Genomic DNA, 19,403 nt, shown 5'->3' with positions numbered 1-19,403 from the left:
ATCTGCCTACGCAGTTCAGCGGGCCACATCCTCTCTGCCTCCACTCAGGGAGAAAATAGCATCAGTGAGCAACACTGCCAGATATTAAGCTAGCCTGTTATTTCCACACAGATACACACCAGAGGTTCCTTTATATTGGTGCAGCTGCAGTTAGACAAACTTAAATACTGTCAATACAATCATCTGGCCTTGACACGTTAGCTGGTCCCCCTTTAAAACATTTTCAATTACAATACGATACAACTTACAATACAACTGTCCAACAGTCTACCCAACCAAATAAACATAATTCCTGAAAAGAGTGAAAAAGATATTCTCAAACATACAGTGAAAAGCAGCCATATATAAAAATACATCATTTAGCCTGCTGTTGCCCTAACAGCAAATTCAGCTATCCCACAACATGATGCAAGTTTTCCTTTTTAGTACATTTGAAGGGTCGGCAGCCAGCAAAACCAAGTCAACATTAAGAGGGTGTTTTTTTTTTTGTTTTTTTTAAACAGAAGAGTACATATAAGTTCAGGTTCAAGTCATGTCCATTTTCGTCTATTTATAAAGTAGCATAATAATCTTATAAGACTATAAAACAAGATAAAAAAAAAAAAAACACGACCGTCACTGGGGCTTATACACAAGAGAATGGAAAACCAGAAGGAAATCTACAAGCTTAAAGGCTCCATCCTCTGCATGACGAGAACACAGATTCAACAAGCAAGCTGAGAAGCATTACAGAACATGAACTGATTACGAGCGGAAGGCAGAGTACAACGAATGTTCTCTTTCCAGGATCTCAGACGCAGGATGACGACAACATAATCAAACCTCATGTCTGACCTTTTATTTATTTATTTATTTATTTAGTTTATCTCACCCATGGTCTAATTTTAATCTCTCATCCCAGCCTGCTCCCATTATTCTGGGCAGGGATATCAGCAAGCAGGGAAGAAACCACAACACATCATGATTTGCCTTTCAGGTGTCCCTGCTACCTGTAATAGACCTGCCTGGCTATTTTTAGGCTCGTACACGGTCTGACTGTCAGCATGTTCACGGTGGAGGCCCCTGAGGATACGAGCTGTACCCTTGAGCGAGCACACTCAGAGGGCTGAGGGTTGGTCGGGTGTGGAAGGACGGCGGATGTGACATGGAGGGAGGGAATCCCTTAGAGTAACGCGAACGGAGGTAAGTAGTTCATTCATAAGCCTAATGAGTCACAGTGAGAAAAAAAACTGCCCATCACATGAATATTACACCAAATCCACCTTAGTTCATTTCAACAGGACTAAGAGGGCCTACTTTTGCTCCTGCTGGCGTTTCACTTTAAAAAGTTTTTCAGATCATGATGCACAGCCCACAGGTACCATATCGTCCTCCAATCACATGCCTCCACGTGTCCCACCTTGATTCCACTTCAGGGACTCCAGTGTCCTTGAACACTGTAAAATACAGTCCTGTGAATGAGTTTCTAGGCCTGCAACGAATACTTGTTTTCATTACTGACTAGTTTTTGTTTTGTTTGGTTGTTTTGTTTGTTTGTTTGTTTTACATAAACCAACTCATTATTTAGCCTTTAAAATGTCCAAAAAATGTTTCCCTCTCAAAATTTCTCAATCTAAGATGACAGTTTGACTTACTTATTCTGTTCAACCAACTTTCCAAAATCAAAAATTATTCTCTTTGCAATATTATGAAACAGAAAAGAAGAGAGTCATATTTGACTAACTCATTTTCTATTTTAGAAATGAGTAGGAAAATAAATACTTTAGCATAGCAGTGGTTTGGCAACATATTTAAAGTTGTAAAACAGATAAGCAATACTGTGATTATATCCAACAGTCCAAGAGCAGAAAAACTTCCACTGATGGGAAAGGAAACAGAGTGGCCCTTAGGTAACCACCCACTTTCTATAAGTGAATGTTGCTTAAGCTTGAGATAAAAGACAAGCGTTAGCAGAGGACAGAAAGGTGGGGAGGGGAAGGATGGATGGGAACCCGAAGTAGAGAATCCTCTTGAATTAGTCATAAGGCTTGCCCTCCTCTTGTATTTTTGATGAGGAAGCTCAAGTTTTTGAACACTTGCATGCCAGCACCAAGGACACTGGAGTTGCCACGGAGAATCTCGCAGTGAAACACACCATTAGAGGGATGTGTGCAGTGTCCCGAGACGGGCGTCCACTTTGACTCTGCTGTCACTGGGACTATCCAGCTGGTCAGGATGCGTCACGTAATCTGCCTGTTACACAAGGTTTCATCAAAAACTTATAGCTGCTTATAAGTGCTTTCTGCCCACAGCAAGGTGGAACTCACATCCAAGATGGACTTAATGGACTTAAACAACATCTATTTACACATCTAGCAGACATCAAGCAACATGAGCAACCCTGGAGTGGCATCCAATACGTACTTTTTTTCTTGTGAAATCCTGTCTTGCGCAGTGAGTTTAGGTGTCTGAAAAGCTCTGGATGGATCATACCAACTGGATATGCGGGATTGTTTTACGTATTCTTCCCATTATCTGTGTCAAATACCCCACCCCGCCCCCAACGCAGCCCCTTACACTTCTATTTTAGGTGAACGTTGACTATGTGCAAGAGGGAAAGCCAAATCAATAAGCCAAGAAGCTAAAAGCTGCACAGACCTGTGAAATTGGATGTTGATTCTCAGCGTCTGCAATGCTACAACTGATCCTCTCACATTGCATATGCATGAAGTAATCACTTGCCGTATCAGGTGTGTGTATGCCAGCATGTGTATCAGATTATGTCCGTGCGGGAATGAGTGTGTGAGTAAGAGGCGGTGTGATTGAGAGAATGCAGTATGTATGAATAAATGTGTTTGATTTTGCTTTCACTGAGTGTGTGAACAAGAGTGTTTGCCAGAGTGTACCAGACTTGTGTATGTTTGCGTGTAGGCATGTGTGAGAGTGTTATGCAGCCTCTGGGAGGCCTTGTCCTGGTGGAAAGTGAACCTCCCCGCCTCCCCCCCAGCTGTTACTATCTTTAGCTCATTTCCGTCGTGTCTTGTCACTCGTGTTCTCCTCTGCAGCACTTAAATCTGGTATCTAAACCTCCGGGCCATCCAATATCCTGTACTTCCCCTGCACAGGAAGCGAGAAGAGTGCGTGTGTGTGTGTGTGTGTGTGTGTGTGTGTGTGTGTGGACAGGCAGCAAGTACACACTGCAATTACACAAACATGCATGGCCTTATATATATATATATATATATATATATATATATATATATATATATACACATGACGGATGCACCCGAACAGTCGCTTAAAATGACAGAAGAGCGCAGCAAATTTACTACACACATACACATACAATAAGGCTATATACTCACACACAAACAAAGGTCACACAAAAAGAAACACACGCACACACACACACAGAGGGCTGTGGCAGGACGCCTGTCAGTAGAGGACGCCTTGTCTAGTCAAACTGGCGTCACAGCTAACGTCTGCAGGAACACAAGAGACGGTGTAAGTAACCAAATCTAACCTTCTGCTATCTAATCACCTCTTGAACACACACACACGTGTGCACACACACATTTACATTGATAAAGCTAATAAAGGACCATTTATCAGCAGCATTATTAAAAACCTGCCTCAGTTACATGCGGCTAATCTTAATTAACTAGGTGCTTAACCTCAGACTGATTCCTAACTTTGACGTTAACCTTGTGTATTTAAAACTGAAGTAAACCAAACGGTTGCGCTAAAAACTTCACTTCAAACCTGCTCTTTGTAGTTACATCCAGCAACATGCTGACCTTTGGATGATTTTAATGAACTTCATCTGTGTGGACATTTCAGTCCTTATAAAGACAGATACACGATGCGCGCGCACACACACACACACATTCGGTCTTTCTTGGCCTCATTTCACGGTTGCCATACTTCATGTGTTTCATAGCAGACTTGATTTCTGTTCAGTGCAATGGATTTGACATTCTGCATGCCGTTGCCTATTGTGCTGCCACTGAGCTACTGCAGAGACTCGAGCAGCTCACAGACTTGACCACATCGAGAGACGTCAAGTCACACAGTTCAACAATAAGGTATGTTTGCACACGCCACCACTAAGAGGGATATTTCACAGTTTGAGTACAACAAACTACTTCTCGCACTGCCACAACATCTAGGCTGTGCACAATAAAACCCAACAACGTCCGAGTTTCTCACTTACACCAACTAATAAACAGACATTGAGATATAAAAGCAGCAGCTGGCCAGAGGCAAGCAGAGAGCGACTTAGCTTCCAGCTGGTACTCAAAAAGCCTTTCATTAAAACAAACCTCATTTTGCTCTCATGCAATCTGAAGCCCCCGGGGGTCAGGGGCCCCCCCCAGGGCCCCCGTCACAGAGATATGAATACAATGTAGCTCGTGTCAGAAAATAACTGAATAATCTCACAATACTACCAGTAAAATAAAACTCAAAACATGTCACATTTATGCTTGCAGAGCTTATAAAAGCCTTCAGTCCTATGAGACACACAAACAGCAGTTGTGACTGTTGGCGTGAATGAAATATGTCATTTTATGGCTACCGGTGTGTCCATGGATGCTCAGTGGAGAGTGAGGTCAGCACCCCAGGCCTCCGTCGGCTCTGACATGACGTGGTGGGGGCTGAAAACAGTCCGTTGAGGAGCACTGAGCCCTGGCAGTGCCACTAGCTCACTGCAGAGCTTAATGGCTAATGCGAGGTGGGGGGTGGGGGACAGCTGATGCCACATGAGTGTCATCATGTCACTGCTGACATCACCTCCCTGTTCATAACAACTTCCTGTACGTAAGGAAACGAAAAAAAAAAACACCCAGAACTGTTATTATGATAAACCTTTACCAACATGAGAACACAAAGAGAACATAAAACATAACAAAACAGTCCCCACTTTCCTCGCAAATGAGCTCCATTTCAGGATCAAAAGTATGTGGACAAACAAAATATGATCCTCAGTGTGAATGTTAAACATGTGACTCCAGAAGAGTATTTGAGCTCAAGCAATTGACGACATTTAAACACACGCACAGCATTGTTAACAGGTTCGAAGTTAGTGTCACTGAAGTCCACAGAAAAAGAACGCATCAGTGATGAGAAGAGATGGACCTAAATTAAGGACAGGAAGGTCACCGGGATGGCAACAGGAACTCTGAGTGCAGGAACCTCCCCATCCAGTCACCCACGCACCCACCTCAGGCCATTTGCATCTCCCGTCCCTTCCCTCTCTCTGTTTCCGCCTACGCTTGGACCCATTAAGGCGATGAGGGGGAAACACGGATACAGGGCGGAAGGGAAAACACTCTGAGGACATCAACCACGGTCAAAGGAGGAGGAAACGACTAGGAAATGACCGGGGGGGGGAGGAAGAGGAGGTGAGAGGAGAGGAGTTCCTCAGTGATGAAAATCAGAGCTGACAGGAGGAGTAGAACTGGGGGCTCCCTGCTTTGAACCGTCCTAAACAGGAATGACTCTCACACTCCAATACTCAATGACTCATGTTCACACACACCAACAGACCCTGAGTGTACACACACTCATATGCGCATATATTCGCATATCCACTGACACAAGTACACAAGCTACGTACACACACATGCAGGTTTGTTCCCTCACATGCTAACACTGCATACTAACATGCACAGGTCAAAACAAGCTGAAGAGGGCCGCAGAAGGGATGGATGTGCATGAATGAGTCAGGAACTGTGTGTGTGTGTGTGTGTATTTTAAGTTTTAACACGTTTAGTTGATGCTCTAAGTGTGAGGAAGCGTGAGAGTGCAGCATTCATCTTTCTATTTGTGGCCAGGAGAAAACTGGCGTATATGTATTAAATGCATGTGACATGAGCATGCAGTGAGTTAGTTGGCAAGTTAAACGGGCAGGCAGAACTCAAGATAGTCTATTATTAGAGCTGCGGCTGCTGCTCCCCTGTCGGGGCCCTCAGGGGCCAGGGCACCGGCACGTGGATTCCTGCTCTCTCCCCCGTCTCTCTGATCTCTGTGCCTCCCCATCTCGCTCTCTGATCTCTCCCGGGCCTTTCCATTCAGGCACGCTTGGGCGATTCATAGAGGGAGCCAAGTCGAGCTCCTTCAGCAACACAGAGAAGGAATAAAGCAAAGGAGGAGCAGGAGGAGCAGGAGGAGGGAGAGGAGAAGTACAGGAGCCGGATGTGAGAGGGACCCTTGCTGTCAACCACAAAACATGACAGCAGAATAATTTTTGTGGTCATGCATTAATTTCTCCCAGTTTGTAATTTGTGGAAGTCAGGTTCTGTTTTTCTGCTAGATGCTGCTAAGCGGTGTTGCTACATATTAGCCTGCCTGAGCAGCCCCTCAGTTTGGGCTTAGCTGCTGCAGGACGCATTTAAATTACATACTGACCTAATGTCAGTCAAATGTTGCTTTAAAAAAAAGGAACATGATGCTACCTGATGTTAAAAACGATGGTTAACCGTCTTCAGTTAAGATGTTATTAAAGAATGAGATCAATGATTTCAAATGGCTCTTACAAGATAAGCAACATTTTTGATACTGAGCATGTAAAATGTGTCCCTTCCTGTGTGCCAGATACACACAGATACACAGATTTCCTTAAAGAAAGCTAGCATTTGCGATTTAAACCGGCATCACATTTATAATCCCGGGCAAATACGAAAGCTTTAATGAACTGTTTCTAACTACTTTACACTTTACTTTAAACTTACTTCACACACACGTCCGTCTGTTGGCTGCTTTTGTTTGCATCTGTTCTATGTTGTTCTGTTCTACTGGCAGCTCACAGGTGACTGAATCAGGACACCTGTGTGAAGGTGTGGGCTGGATTAATAAAAGTGGCTCCTCATCCCACCTATACACTCTCCCCCTTTGTGTTGTGGCTCTCAATCCTGTCGGAACATAATAATGGCTCGTACAAAGTTTAGTTTGCAGTAGGTGAGTTAATACCCCGGGACATAAGTTATTTTTTACTTTTCTTTCTTTGTTTCTGTTAGCTTTGCACCAATATTAAAACATGAGGCAGGCAATGTAGCGGAAATGATCTGTAACTGTAAACCCATCTAGCTGATCGTCCAAACAGGTTAAAACTAGCCCCTTCCTCCGCCCATTCATCTCCACAGATCCACATTAACGCCAGAACATTTGGAGATACGAATGTCTGCTCTGCAGTTGTGTGTTTATTGGATTCTTGAAACAAAACCACTTATCTGACTTGGCCATCCTGACTCTAAATGACTTCCACTTGGCTTGGTCCATTCATGTCTTTCCTCCCACACAGCAGCCAGTGGCAGGCAAGGAGATGCTAAGACAAGCGGGGCAGCTCACTATAGGAACATTTTTCAACATGTTTCGTCTTCAGGGATTGACAAGGAGATAAGGAGGTCAAATAAAGCAAATACTTTTGATTGCTGACTCGAAGTATAAATTCACTTCTAAGAGCACAACAACTCAAAACACTGTCACACTACCTGACTTTTAGTTGAGAGTTTCAAAAAGTAAAAGCCCTTAAGGAATATGATGAGCACCATTCATAGCACTTTAGAAATCATATCCATATCCAACAAGACCACCTGCCCAAACTCACATTCCTCTGCTTATGAACACACATGAACAAACACAAGGACATTCTCACATGCATGCTGAGGCTCTGGATGTAAAATATAAATATATAATATATATATAATATTACTTTAAAACATCCAATTCTTTTAGGATTTCAATATTCTATTCGCAATAATACAGTAATAATGTTATCAGTGCCTGACTTAATTTCCTATTTGGTTTGGTTTAACTGCTTAATGATTTATTGTCATGACTGTTTCATAGAGTAGTGAAAATGTGGATGGAGGTTTATAGGTTTTTGTGTGCGTAATGGCTGCCTACAGCGGTACACAGTGAGAGCTACATTACCATTTGTTTATGTCCCATTACTGAATCATGGTGAAGGGGTGGACAAACATATTCAGCAGTTTTTTTCTTCATAAAACCCATTTTGGTATCTCCAGTCCTGCCAGCATCAATGTCTTGTAATTCGTTTTAACAACAGTAGGGGGCAGTAATTATCTGTAACCTGTGAAGGGATGCTGTGAAGAGGGACAAGGCTGCTAATCCTACTCTGGGAACACACTCGGGGCCTGTAGAAATAGCAAATGACTGATCTAACAATTCAGGGTCTTCAACAGTTAAAATATTTCACCACGCAACCTTACATCTGAACGAGTCATCCGGTTGTTCTCCTAATGCCCGCTAAACCTGTGCATTAAGACACACCTACATCAATCTCATGCTTCCAACCATTTATCCAGGATCAGCATTTGTGGAATAAGCGGATAGCACTAACTCACATGTAGGATTTTACATTGCAACATATTGTGAACTTGCTACTCAAGTTCAAGACCAGGTCACTGGCCTGCTGCCCCAGACAGGCCCTCAGCAACAACAAAAACTACAGAAAGAAACGACCTGCCAAACATAACGTGGCATTCAAATGGGTCTTAGTTAGTAAAAATGCAGCAGCTGAGAAAGTTGGACAAACAGGTTTCTGAGGGGAGCGAGAAATATCCTCCCCGGCTGCTATGACAGTCTGCTGTGGTTGTATTTGGCATCAGTGACAAAATCAACAATCTGATATGTCAGCTTTATTAATTTCAAAGTCTAACTTTTATACAGTTGAATCTGAAAACAAAATGGATACACGAGGTTTATTCAAGGACAAATGCTGAACAAAGATATTTCAACTTGACCCGTGAACGTCACTCTGACTAAACTACAATGCAGCTTTCAACACAGGGAAAACTTTGTTTCAGCAACATTCTCATTTTAAGATAACTCTATGCAGTATTTTGCCAAAGTGGTCACTGAACCGTAGCTGCGCTCTGCAGCTCTGATGTGTGAATGTGCAGAATTTTGTGATTAGTTTGTTAATGAATCAGGCCAAACAAAGGCTTTTAAAGATAAACACAAATTAAAGAGCAAAGACAGACAGCAGAGTGTTGCTTCCTTCTGGCATCACTGCATCTCTGCCAAGTAAATGGGATGCTGCCCTTTGAGGCTGATGTCAGTGCTGCAGCAGGACTGCAAAACTTAACAATGGTCTGCACCGCCACCTGGTGGTCACAAGAAAGTCCCCGCAAATAGAAAAAAAAACCCCAAAAAAACAGGAGTCTGCTGATGCGTCCCACGAACGATAACATAAGTTATTTTTACAGGCGCAAGCTTTTCATTACAGCCTGTAAAAAGAATGTAAATGCGATTATTTTCATCTGATGAGCAGCAGCTGGAAAGTCCGCACTTTAATTCCATTTATCTTTTTGTGTGTTACACATGAAGGGAAATACACACGTCTAGAGACATCAGTGCACCTGTAACAATCCATGCTGAGACACGAGTCACTTCAGAAATCCCAGCATGTTTTAGGTGTTTTTTGGGGGGGGAAGTCGCACGCTCTCATGTCCACAGACAACCATATAAATCACACAAATCTCTCACTGTTTTCATGGCACAAACTTGTTATCCATGTCCCTAATGATGAACCAAGACCCCCAGTTTTACTGTGAGCTTTGCGGTTTCACTGTGTACAGAACTGTGGCAGGAGGGAAAATACAATCAATAAATAAAAAAACAGCCTGTTTTTGTGTCTGCACACTCCAGGTGTTTCCTTCTTGATTTACTACTGCAGCTTACCGTGCTACAGTGAACAGCTTGGCCCAACTCTATGACATGTGGATCAGTGGACTGAGTATCTGCCACTGTGGGGCTGATCTGTGGAGAGAAGGGAAACTCACATGAAGCTGCTACCCTTTTAACTTTGACAACAACAACAACAACAGGAAAACACATCAGGCTCTCTGACCACATGATGTGCGGTACCTTAATGTGTTCAGAGGGCCTGATGTTGTTACCGTGGTTTGCAAAAACAGACAGTTAATCTACAATATTATTGTGATTTCAGAAATGCTGATGCCAGCACCTAATTATTCTAAACAGAATTCAGCACAGCCTTGACTAACTTGGAAGTTGAAGTTTGGTAAAACTAAAGAGACCTGAATGTCTGTGGGCTGCGGCCGGTGAAGGTGGGGTCCTCTGGGGTGGATGTCAGTCACATGGGGTGGGGGATCCGGAGTGGACCTGCGACTGTGCTGCTGCAGGACATCCTGGTAGGATTTGGTGTCAAAGTTTGTCCTCCACAGCAGCACCTACGGGACAGCGGGACACAACTTCTACTACCTTCTACTAAAAGGAAAGTCAAAGCGTAAGAGTGTGAGAGTACGAGGGTCTTTATGTTGCCATGAAACACCAACCTGCCCATCAGCTCCCCCTGAGGCAAAGAGATCTCCAGCCCTGGAAAAGGCCACAGTATTTACAGCCCCCTGAAAAACAAAGAAATGTAAGAGAATTTTAAAAAAAAGGCAACAAGTACTAACCAAAGGGTAACATCGGAACTGGAATGACTCTGCCCAGACTGCCTACGAAGTCTGAAGTCTGGGGCTGAACTGGGCTGTACAGGTGCATCACCTTGTGCCCATGGAGGGTGTAAATGAGGCGTCCCTCCAGCAGGTCAAGGATCTTAACAGTGCTGTCACTGGAGCCACTGATCAGGTAGTTGTTGGACGGATGGAAGGAAAAGCTGTTGATTCCTGCACTGTGGACTGGTCCAAAAGGTACAAAAATAAAGCTTGCACACAAAAACATGCCGACAGCAATTCAAATAATCCAAATTGAATATATTTGTATTATACTGTCACATTTTGATGTACCTTGATAATGCTGAATCAGCTTGTTGGTTCGCAGATCCCAGATTTTCAGCGAACTGTCAGCTCCGGAGGATGCAATACAGGTGCCGCTTGAGTTGAAATCAACACATGTTGCTGATCTGGAGCAGCAAAAACACTTAGTACAGTCAGTGACTTGCAGCTGACTTGCCATTTGTTTTGTAAATAGTGCACAATAATGACATCCATGGGACAGACAAAGTAAAGACTAAACTAAATTTATATGGATTTCGAATTTTAGGGGGTTGAGGTTTTGGTCTTTGATCTGGAATCAGGATGGAAAGATGAAGAATAACAGGACATGAAACCAAGCTGTTTTAGGACTTACCCTCCATAGTCAGTGAAGCAGTTGATGCAGTGTTTGGTGGACGTGTCCCAGAGCCGGACAGTGCGATCGTCTCCACAGGAAGCTACGAGCCGCCCATCTGGAGAAAATCTGCCAACAGGCAAAAAGGGAAGATTAGCCACTGAATTTTATCTCACTCAGTAATCCACCTCCAAATATTTAAAAAGGACTACAGCACGGGAAGCTACTGAGTATGTGCAGCTGCTGGGTACCTGGCACAGCGCACCCAGTTGGTGTGCTGGTTGAGAGAGTAGACGAAGCACTGGCGGTGAACGCTCCACACTTTGACAGACTTGTCGTCAGACGCTGTCACCAGTCTCTGGCCATCGTGGGAGAAAGAAACGCTGCGCACAGCCGCTGTGTGGGCTTTGAAAACTGTTGACTCTCCTTTTCTGTGGTACATTACAACATATACAAGTGATGTGTAACCCAGCCTCAGCTCGCACGGTATGTGTGACCATCTTGCCAGTGCCATAGTTAAGTTTCCAGTATATAAACCCACAAATCATTTCGTTTCACATTTCAAATTATGACCCACTTGTCATACTTATTAAACAAAGAGACAACAGAGGCAACAGAGAATGAGCCTACATAGTAGGTGTCCACAGTCGCACAGTGCGGTCTTTAGAGGAAGTGGCCACCAGGTTTCCAGAGGGGGAGAACTGCGCCCCAGTTATGATGTCTTGGTGTCCTACAAAGCGGAAAGCCCTCGCTTTTGGAGCCAGATTCCAGATCATCAGGCTTTTATCCACTGAACCCGAGGCTAAAAGGAGACAAAAGAAAGACGAATGGATAAAGTCTTTTAATGAACAGGACAGATTTCCTGTTGGACAATTGCATTAGATTGAATAGCTGGTGTTTCAAGAGGTTATTACAGTGAATAAAGTGAGCTCAGTTTGTATTGTTTGTCTTTAATCATGTCTCATATGAGAGAAGAGTCTATTCTGACCACAACACCTGAACACTTGAATAGCACCTGTGAATTTGTAAAGCTTGTAGTGGCAGGAGAAATTACCCAGCTGTTTGCGGTTTGGGCTGAAGTCTGTACAGGTGACGGCACCTTTATGCTCCTTGAAGTGTCTCTCTAAAGTCGGGTCCTCCTGCAATAAAAAGAATGCCCTGTTAGTCAAATGTTCCTATGGCACAGTCATAGAGGATGGTGAGCCTTTCTAACTGTCCATCCACAATGTTTGACTCATTTCACTTTGAGTGAAAGGGTGCAGAGCACTGTTGAGTGAACGCAGAAAAAAACAACAGTTTAAGAGCTCTATAGATTGAAGTCTGGGCGGAGGACAACTGTTGTGTTTCCAGCAGGAGGGCCTGGCCGGAACTCCCCCCATGGGGACGCTGCCTGCATCGACACACCAAACATGGTTGTGTTTATGGAAAGCTGTGAAGAAACATTAGTTGAACAAATATCTTTCAGACCTTAAAGACAGTATTGACCGATAAGCAAATCTACTGTGCTGAAATGATTTAATAGGTGAGTATGACAGCCCCACTCACCAAATCCTCTTAGCAGAGACGCAGCTAGCAAACTCGCCGACTCAGCTACCATTAGCACCAGTTGTATGTTATAAAAGTAATCACTACGGCTCATTAGCCTTTACGAAAGTGTTAACAAATAAACTTACCAAAACAGACGCCATGGTGGGCATTTGCTCGAGGAGCTAATGTTGTCAGAGGGAAAGCTGAACCGCCCCACCGCTGTGGGTTAACGCTACTTTCATGACTGTCAAACAGTGCGCCTTCGGCAACTGTTTCAGACCTGACCTGTCGAACTCAGATAAAACGGTGTTCTGTTAGACAGACTTTTGGCCAACCCGGTTGACTTTTAAACTTATGAATTCTAAATATGCTTACACGAGCAGCCGAATAACATCCGCTATTTTAAGAGCTAGAAAACAAGCCACTTGTGGCTGCATCTTGTAGCAACGAAAAAAGTGGCGCTGCATTCATGAAACATATAAAAACAGGTTTTTCGTAGATGCGACATGAAAATTCCATTCAAAACTTGAAAATACAATTTTTGTAAACATTCCAATTCCAAGTTGTAAATGGTAATGGTAACTTATTTTGAAATTATTATGTTTTGTAGCTTACATCAAATAAAGGTTCTGCATACTGATTAGAAATGAGAGGTCCGCCAAGCATCAAATAAACATAAAATGAACAGATCAAAACATAAATATTAAGTAAACGTTTTGTGACTGAGAGCCATCCCGGGTATAATGTGTCGACATCTCAAACGAGCTCCTGCCAACAAGCCAGGAACCTTGCTTTATTCACTTTTTATTGTCGTTATCCAAAAACTTTGTTGTTATTTCTACGTCCCTGAATGCAGCACTGCGAAAGGTGGAGCATTTTCCGCTGCTAAGCAACTAGCTATCCATATCATATGCAACCTCTCCAGGCGAAGTGACGCAGTATGGGCAACTCTCATTGGTCCGTGAAATAGCATTGACAAATCAGCACCGAGATTGTTACATTTGGAAACTGATGTTTGGATTTTCGGTTTGAAAAGATGTCGCTCAATCGGAGCATCGGCAATGTGGAGGTAACTTTAGTTAAATGACAGTATTACACATTTAATTCACCTGCTAAGTGTTGAGATTGCACTATCGATACTATCGTGTACTGTCAATACAGCGTGGGCCAACAAAAACAAATGCAGTTAACATACCAAGCTAGCTACTTAGCAATGATCAGTGTTGAATTACCATATTAGCGAGGGTGCACCTGTAAGAATCATAAAACTGTCCGGTAGCTCTTTGCAAAAGCTCCCATGCCTGCAGGCTAACCTAACTACTGTTAGCGTTTGCTGCCCAGTCTTTGTTTTCTCTCATACTGCTAACGAAAACCCATGGTTGCCTTTTCCTTGTAGTACATGAAAAAAAGGATACCGAAAAACGTCAAGTACCAACATGTCAAAACGAGGCTGGATACAGGTATCTCGTCCACGAACACGTACAGTGTTAGAAACTAATACTGTTTGTTATGCTTGAAATAATATTTTAATGCTTTGTTTGGCTTTTTATGACGGATGTCATTTTTATATAACAGGATGCAGCCTGACAAAGTACATGGAAAAGCTGGAGGAGATTAAAAAAAGTGAGTAACTCATTTGAAGAGGAATCAGAATAGATCCACAGGTTTATTATCTTTCTGCACTGCAGTTTGCACATTTGTTGATGTGCTCATAAGTCTCATTTGTTTTATGTTTTGTGTGTCATTCTAAAATTCAGCCACTGTAGAAAAGCATACTTCATTTGCACTTGATGTTACATAGTCAGAATGAAAAGGTAAACTTGAATGAGCAGGAGGTGTTAATATGTTGTGATAATGTTTCCCTAAACTTCACTGGACACATACAGCATAATAACTCAGATCACACTTTTGACGGACTAAGTACAGAATGATGCCTCTGTCCCTCCGGCCGCTAGACTGCTGCCCTCGACTGTTGGAGCCATGACATTAGTTCAGTCTGTCTTGTTCTTGTGAGCACTTTCCATTCTGCATGAATGTGAACAATGTGATGTGATGATGTGATGTGGATGAGAACCATTAACTGCAAACTTAAGGGAAGATTTGCCAACTTGGCACTTTATTTTCTGTGGCTTTCTCCTTTCTGTTTGCCAGTGTACTTAAAGAAGTAAGTCAGAGAATTTCAGTTAAATAAGTTATTTTTGGACGGTGGTTATTTTGTGTTGCCTTGTCCTCAGAGTTCTCAGAGATAAGTGATACTGATTGCTCGACTGCATGCAGTGGCTGAAGTAATTATTGCAGTTGTTTTACTAGATTTCAAAATCACAGATTCTTCTGACCCCCAGCATGAACAGTCCTTCTGAAATGAAACATTCTCAGATTGAAATATTTGTTTTCTTTTTAAAATTTATTTTCCTTTTTTTTTCAGATTACAGATATCGAAAAGACGAAATCTTCAAGCGACTAAAAGTGACAACATTTGCGCAGTTGGTAAGCGGTGATATTCATTTCTTGGCGGTCTTGCAATCCAGCCAGCAGTTTATTGTTGTTGTTTTGTTTTTATTTGTTGTCAGAAGTGACTGAATGAATGCAGTTAGAAAAGATGATCCATTTACAGTGCTTTTATAATAATTGACGTACTTCTTGTGTGAATAGTTCAGCTCTGAATTCTTTAGCTTGGTTTGTTTTCATCGTCTGCAGTCTTCAGGATAGAATTTCTCTTTTCAATTCTATTTCCAGTTCCTGTGCAGTTTTTATTCTTCTACAAGCTTTGATTTCTAAATTTGTTTTGTACACCAGATACTTCAGGTGACCTCCGTGTCAGACCTGAATGAAAGTGATGACGGAGGATCACACGGCCCAGAAGGTAACGTAACACTGTGAAGCTTAATTCACTCCAGCTTCATACTAAATCAGTCATTAGCATTTTATAACAAATATAACTTGGGCCACTAACATTACTTGTGTCACATGTTTTAAGTTTCTAACAGTACTGTGGATGACTGTCAGTTGTTTTCCCACTGATTTGCAGACGGTCTGTCCGTGGTGTCTGATGCGGACTTAGAGTGTCTCTCTGAGCGCACCAACGGCTCCACGCAGGCGTCACTTCCTTCACATCATCAGGATTCAGGAGACAACAGGGAGCTCTGCTACTCTGCCAGGTCAACACTGCTGAGGTACTGTACAGCAGCCTGCAAAACCTTACTGCATCCCTCAGACTGTACACACTCACCGTATTACTCACACTTTGGAAAGACTGTCAGACTTTTTCACCCCATTGCTGTGTTGCATACATGCACACAGTCACCCTCAGTCACAGCCAGCATCCAGCGATCACAGCCCCTAACCACAAGCACACCTGTGACCCCACGCCCACCGTGTCTGTGTGTTGTCCCTCAAGACATTTGACTGTCACACACCCCCACGCTCCTGTGTATCGCACATTAAGATCTCATCGTCTCACCTGCGTCCTCTTCCCCCCTCCAGCCTGAGCAGGAACCCCAGGAGTGTAACTCTATCTGTTCTCTCTCCGGGGGGACAAAGACGAGGCCTCTGCAGAGGCAGAGCTTTTAGGTCACCTCCACCTTGTGGGGAGGACAGATGGAGAGAGAAATTAGGGCAGCTCTGGGGCAAACGTACACAAGGGGACAGCAGTTTGCTGCATCGAGTCGTTTTCCTCTGGGCTCTGGTTTCACGTGAACCGGTTCAGAATGTGCCAAAATGAGTGCTGCTCTGTACTGAATCATCAATGACTGTGAAGGACATCAGAAAACTGGGCCTCAGTGAGAGCGCATGGTGGGCTGCCCTGCATTAGACTTAAAGCTACAATAATTATATTTCACACTGTATGGCTTACACTCTTAAAAAACATTTTTATAAAATTATTATTTATTAAAAATTCATTAAAGTTATTATGTTTTAACTTAACATGAATACCACTGAACAATTGCTTCTGAACAAAAGCTTCATCTGGTATTTGTCATGAAACTGCTGACTTTTAACCACTGTTAGCATATCTTAGTAGTCAAAAGGTCAGATAGAAATAGAAAGAATTAAGAATAAATACCAAAAAGGCCAAAAAATTAAAAAGATGATTTAATTAAATGGCTTTCAACAATACATTTATATATAAGCCTTTACTGCAGCCTCTAACCTTTTCTTGCTTCCAGTGTTATTAGTGGTGTGGGGGAGTTGAACCTCGACAGGAACAATGAGAAGATGAATAATGAGTCAGTGGTCAGCACTGAGCCAGCTGACAGGCCTTACCCCGACTGCCCCTACCTGCTGCTGGACGTACGGGACCAGGACCAGTACGACTGCTGCCACATCATCAGCGGTACGCGACAACAGCGTGACGGTACGTCATCAGCCTTCTTCTGCCAAAAACATCTATTGTTCTAATCATCCCTCTCTCCGACAGCAAACAGTTTCCCCATCGCCAGACTGTCGCGAACAATGAACCCCTACACCAAAGAAGTGCTGGAATACGTATCCTTCAAAACGTTTACCTGTGCAGTTGGGGCTTTTTTTGTTACGTGACAAAGTCAACACTTTTGGAAACACAGTTAGACCTGCAACTGACTTGACTGAACTTAACCCATAAACTGTAGAAAAATGCAGCAGGGAAGATCATCATCGTGTACGATGAAGATGAGAGAATCGCCAGCCAGGCAGCCACCATCATGTGTGAACGAGGGTTTGAGAATCTCTTCATGCTGTCTGGAGGTAAAATATCGCTTCAAATTGTCTGGCCTGCTTCCATTGAAAGTATTCTTATCTGCTGTGAAGGTGGCGTCTCATGTGTCCTGTACTGTTTTCCACTGCTGTGTGGTTGGAGCTGGCGTGAGTGGAGTGACGCCAAAGCCAGTAGCCAGTGGTGGAGTATGCCGATAAAGGATTTTTAACACACAGTATCTAATATCTGCCATTAATCAAAGTCAAAGCAACGAAAGCAAAAGCCATAGTCTGATGATGTATTAGCATGGGATCATGGGAAACTAAAAAACTATCGGACGTGAAATACTTACTTTAACTGTGTACTCAGTGAGCCATTTATCCATTCGTTTTAGTTAGCTGTTTATTCATATCTTAAGACAGTCTAAAATCCTTACATTTATCATTAAGCAAAAGTTAACAAGAAATCTACTGAAATTTAGGGTGAAATTAAAGTTTTAAGTTAACATTAGTCAAATCATGCAATATGTATTCAGTTCATCTATAATGTCAACGTACATAAAGTAAGTAAGTAAAAAAAAGAAGAAATAAAGAATATATCTAAAGCCAGTAGGTTGTGTTTGAAAAGGGTTATCACTGCACTGCGCTGCCCTCTCAGGTCTCAAGGTCATCGCTCAGAAATTTCCGGAAGGGATGACGACGGGCTGCATCCCGACCTCGTGCCTGTCCTCTCCCTCGTCATCGACGGGGAAGAAGAGCTCTGCGCCGCCGCAGCCGTCACAGGCGGCTGAGAAGAGGTGGAGGTTTACATCAGACGAGCTCACCAAGCTCCAGGAGCAGCTGGAGGAGATCTTCACCCCCAGTAACTCCAACAGTAAGACCACACTGTCGGGAACTCACAATTCCATTTTCCAGTTAGAAAATTAGAGCGTTGATTTATGCTTGCTAATTTAGGCTTGAAATTCTGTTATCGGGCAGGCTGAAATCATGAATCAAAATCTAAGTGCACAAACTAACTTGCTGCTGCTCGTGTGTTGGCTGCAGGCCGCATGTCCAGCCGCATGTCGACCAGCAGCTCGCAGTCCAAAGCGTCCAGCGCTCGGAGCCGACAGAGTTCCTCCACAGCTGGGAGGGACAGCGCCAGGGTTCAGAGCAGTAGACCCTGGAAATAAAACCACCCGCCCCCACTCCAACCACACAGACACACAAACAAACTGACCTCCGACAGAAAGTCCGTGTATGTCAGCTGACATTTCCCCACTCCACAGCTGCAAAGAAACGCACTTTGGTCCCAGTCTGTCTGACTGAGAAAGTAATTAACACTACACAAATACAGTGACAAAATGAATTTGAACTCCCAACAACAGTATGAAATTTTACAAATAAATCAAACCATAGGAGCAGAGCAGAGCATCTAATTTCAGACTCCATGGTTATCATTGTCATGCTGTGCGCTTCTGTTTTTGCTGAAGATATATTTAATAAATGGTCTGTATTTGAATGTTTGCACAGTGCCTCATCTGTGAATCTGAAAACTGATGAATGGATCTTTTTTTGCACTCAGAGTTTCATAACACAATTCTCATCCATTATGATTTCCTCCACCTGATGAAGCCACCAAATAAGTGGCATTTATTGACGGAGTGACTTTAACTTGCAGCGAACTGAATAATTGAATGCTGATTTGCCATGAAGGATATGCTGGAAATCTGTGTCTCGCAATGAGATGTAATTTATATGAATGATGTTACACAGCTCGGTTCACTTGGTAAAATTGAGAAAAAGCTGTGTTGTATTTTTGTAATTTTCTCCATGTTGTCACGATGTCTTATTGTGATTTCCAAACTGACGATGCATCAACGGCCTTCATGTCTGTTTGTGCTGTTACTTGACTGTGATTTTCTTTGTGTGTGAGTGTGTGATTACTTGAAGTCTTAACACAAATAGACTCGTCATATCACTAAAGCAGTCACTTAAGGAATGAAATGAGCATGTTTTTTCGTGGATGTAACCACATTAAAAGCAGGACTTTAGTACCACCACATGCATTTGAAAAACAGTATTGCTAATTTGTGGCCTTTTCTTTTGTTGGCGTGGCAGTTATTTGTTGTATGCTTATTGGTCAG

At 43.0% G+C, this 19,403-nt stretch overlaps 2 protein-coding genes across 3 annotated transcripts in view; one reads left to right on the top strand and one right to left on the bottom strand.

The window, feature by feature from the left end:
• Nucleotides 1–13,065, bottom strand: part of poc1b (POC1 centriolar protein B) — a 41,955-nt gene extending 28,890 nt beyond the window's left edge. Inside the window, exons 1-10 of one of the 2 annotated variants that reach the window (XM_046393695.1) lie at nucleotides 12,753–13,065; nucleotides 12,134–12,218; nucleotides 11,710–11,881; nucleotides 11,331–11,510; nucleotides 11,101–11,208; nucleotides 10,758–10,873; nucleotides 10,516–10,649; nucleotides 10,302–10,370; nucleotides 10,044–10,196; nucleotides 9,685–9,762 (exon numbers count right to left, since the gene is read on the bottom strand). In XM_046393695.1, the coding sequence (XP_046249651.1) occupies nucleotides 9,685–9,762; nucleotides 10,044–10,196; nucleotides 10,302–10,370; nucleotides 10,516–10,649; nucleotides 10,758–10,873; nucleotides 11,101–11,208; nucleotides 11,331–11,510; nucleotides 11,710–11,881; nucleotides 12,134–12,218; nucleotides 12,753–12,776 (1,119 nt within the window). In that variant the 5' untranslated portion in view covers nucleotides 12,777–13,065. The remainder of the gene's footprint in view (nucleotides 1–9,684; nucleotides 9,763–10,043; nucleotides 10,197–10,301; nucleotides 10,371–10,515; nucleotides 10,650–10,757; nucleotides 10,874–11,100; nucleotides 11,209–11,330; nucleotides 11,511–11,709; nucleotides 11,882–12,133; nucleotides 12,219–12,752) is intronic. The other variant, XM_046393696.1, reaches the window with a different exon arrangement.
• A 478-nt stretch (nucleotides 13,066–13,543) lies between these two features.
• On the top strand, nucleotides 13,544–18,784 carry cep41 (centrosomal protein 41). Its single transcript, XM_046393698.1, has 11 exons — nucleotides 13,544–13,675; nucleotides 14,003–14,066; nucleotides 14,182–14,229; nucleotides 15,032–15,093; nucleotides 15,403–15,469; nucleotides 15,635–15,779; nucleotides 16,773–16,939; nucleotides 17,024–17,091; nucleotides 17,214–17,328; nucleotides 17,936–18,151; nucleotides 18,322–18,784. Exons 1-11 carry the CDS (start codon nucleotides 13,643–13,645, stop codon nucleotides 18,447–18,449), a joined length of 1,113 nt encoding a protein of 370 aa, XP_046249654.1. The 5' UTR covers nucleotides 13,544–13,642; the 3' UTR covers nucleotides 18,450–18,784.
• Nucleotides 18,785–19,403: the final 619 nt, after the last annotated feature.

Source organism: Scatophagus argus, chromosome 7, assembly GCF_020382885.2.
Source record: "Scatophagus argus isolate fScaArg1 chromosome 7, fScaArg1.pri, whole genome shotgun sequence".
NCBI lineage: Eukaryota > Metazoa > Chordata > Actinopteri > Scatophagidae > Scatophagus > Scatophagus argus.
Note: the sequence above shows the minus strand (reverse complement) of the source record. Positions and strands in the feature narration are given on the sequence as shown.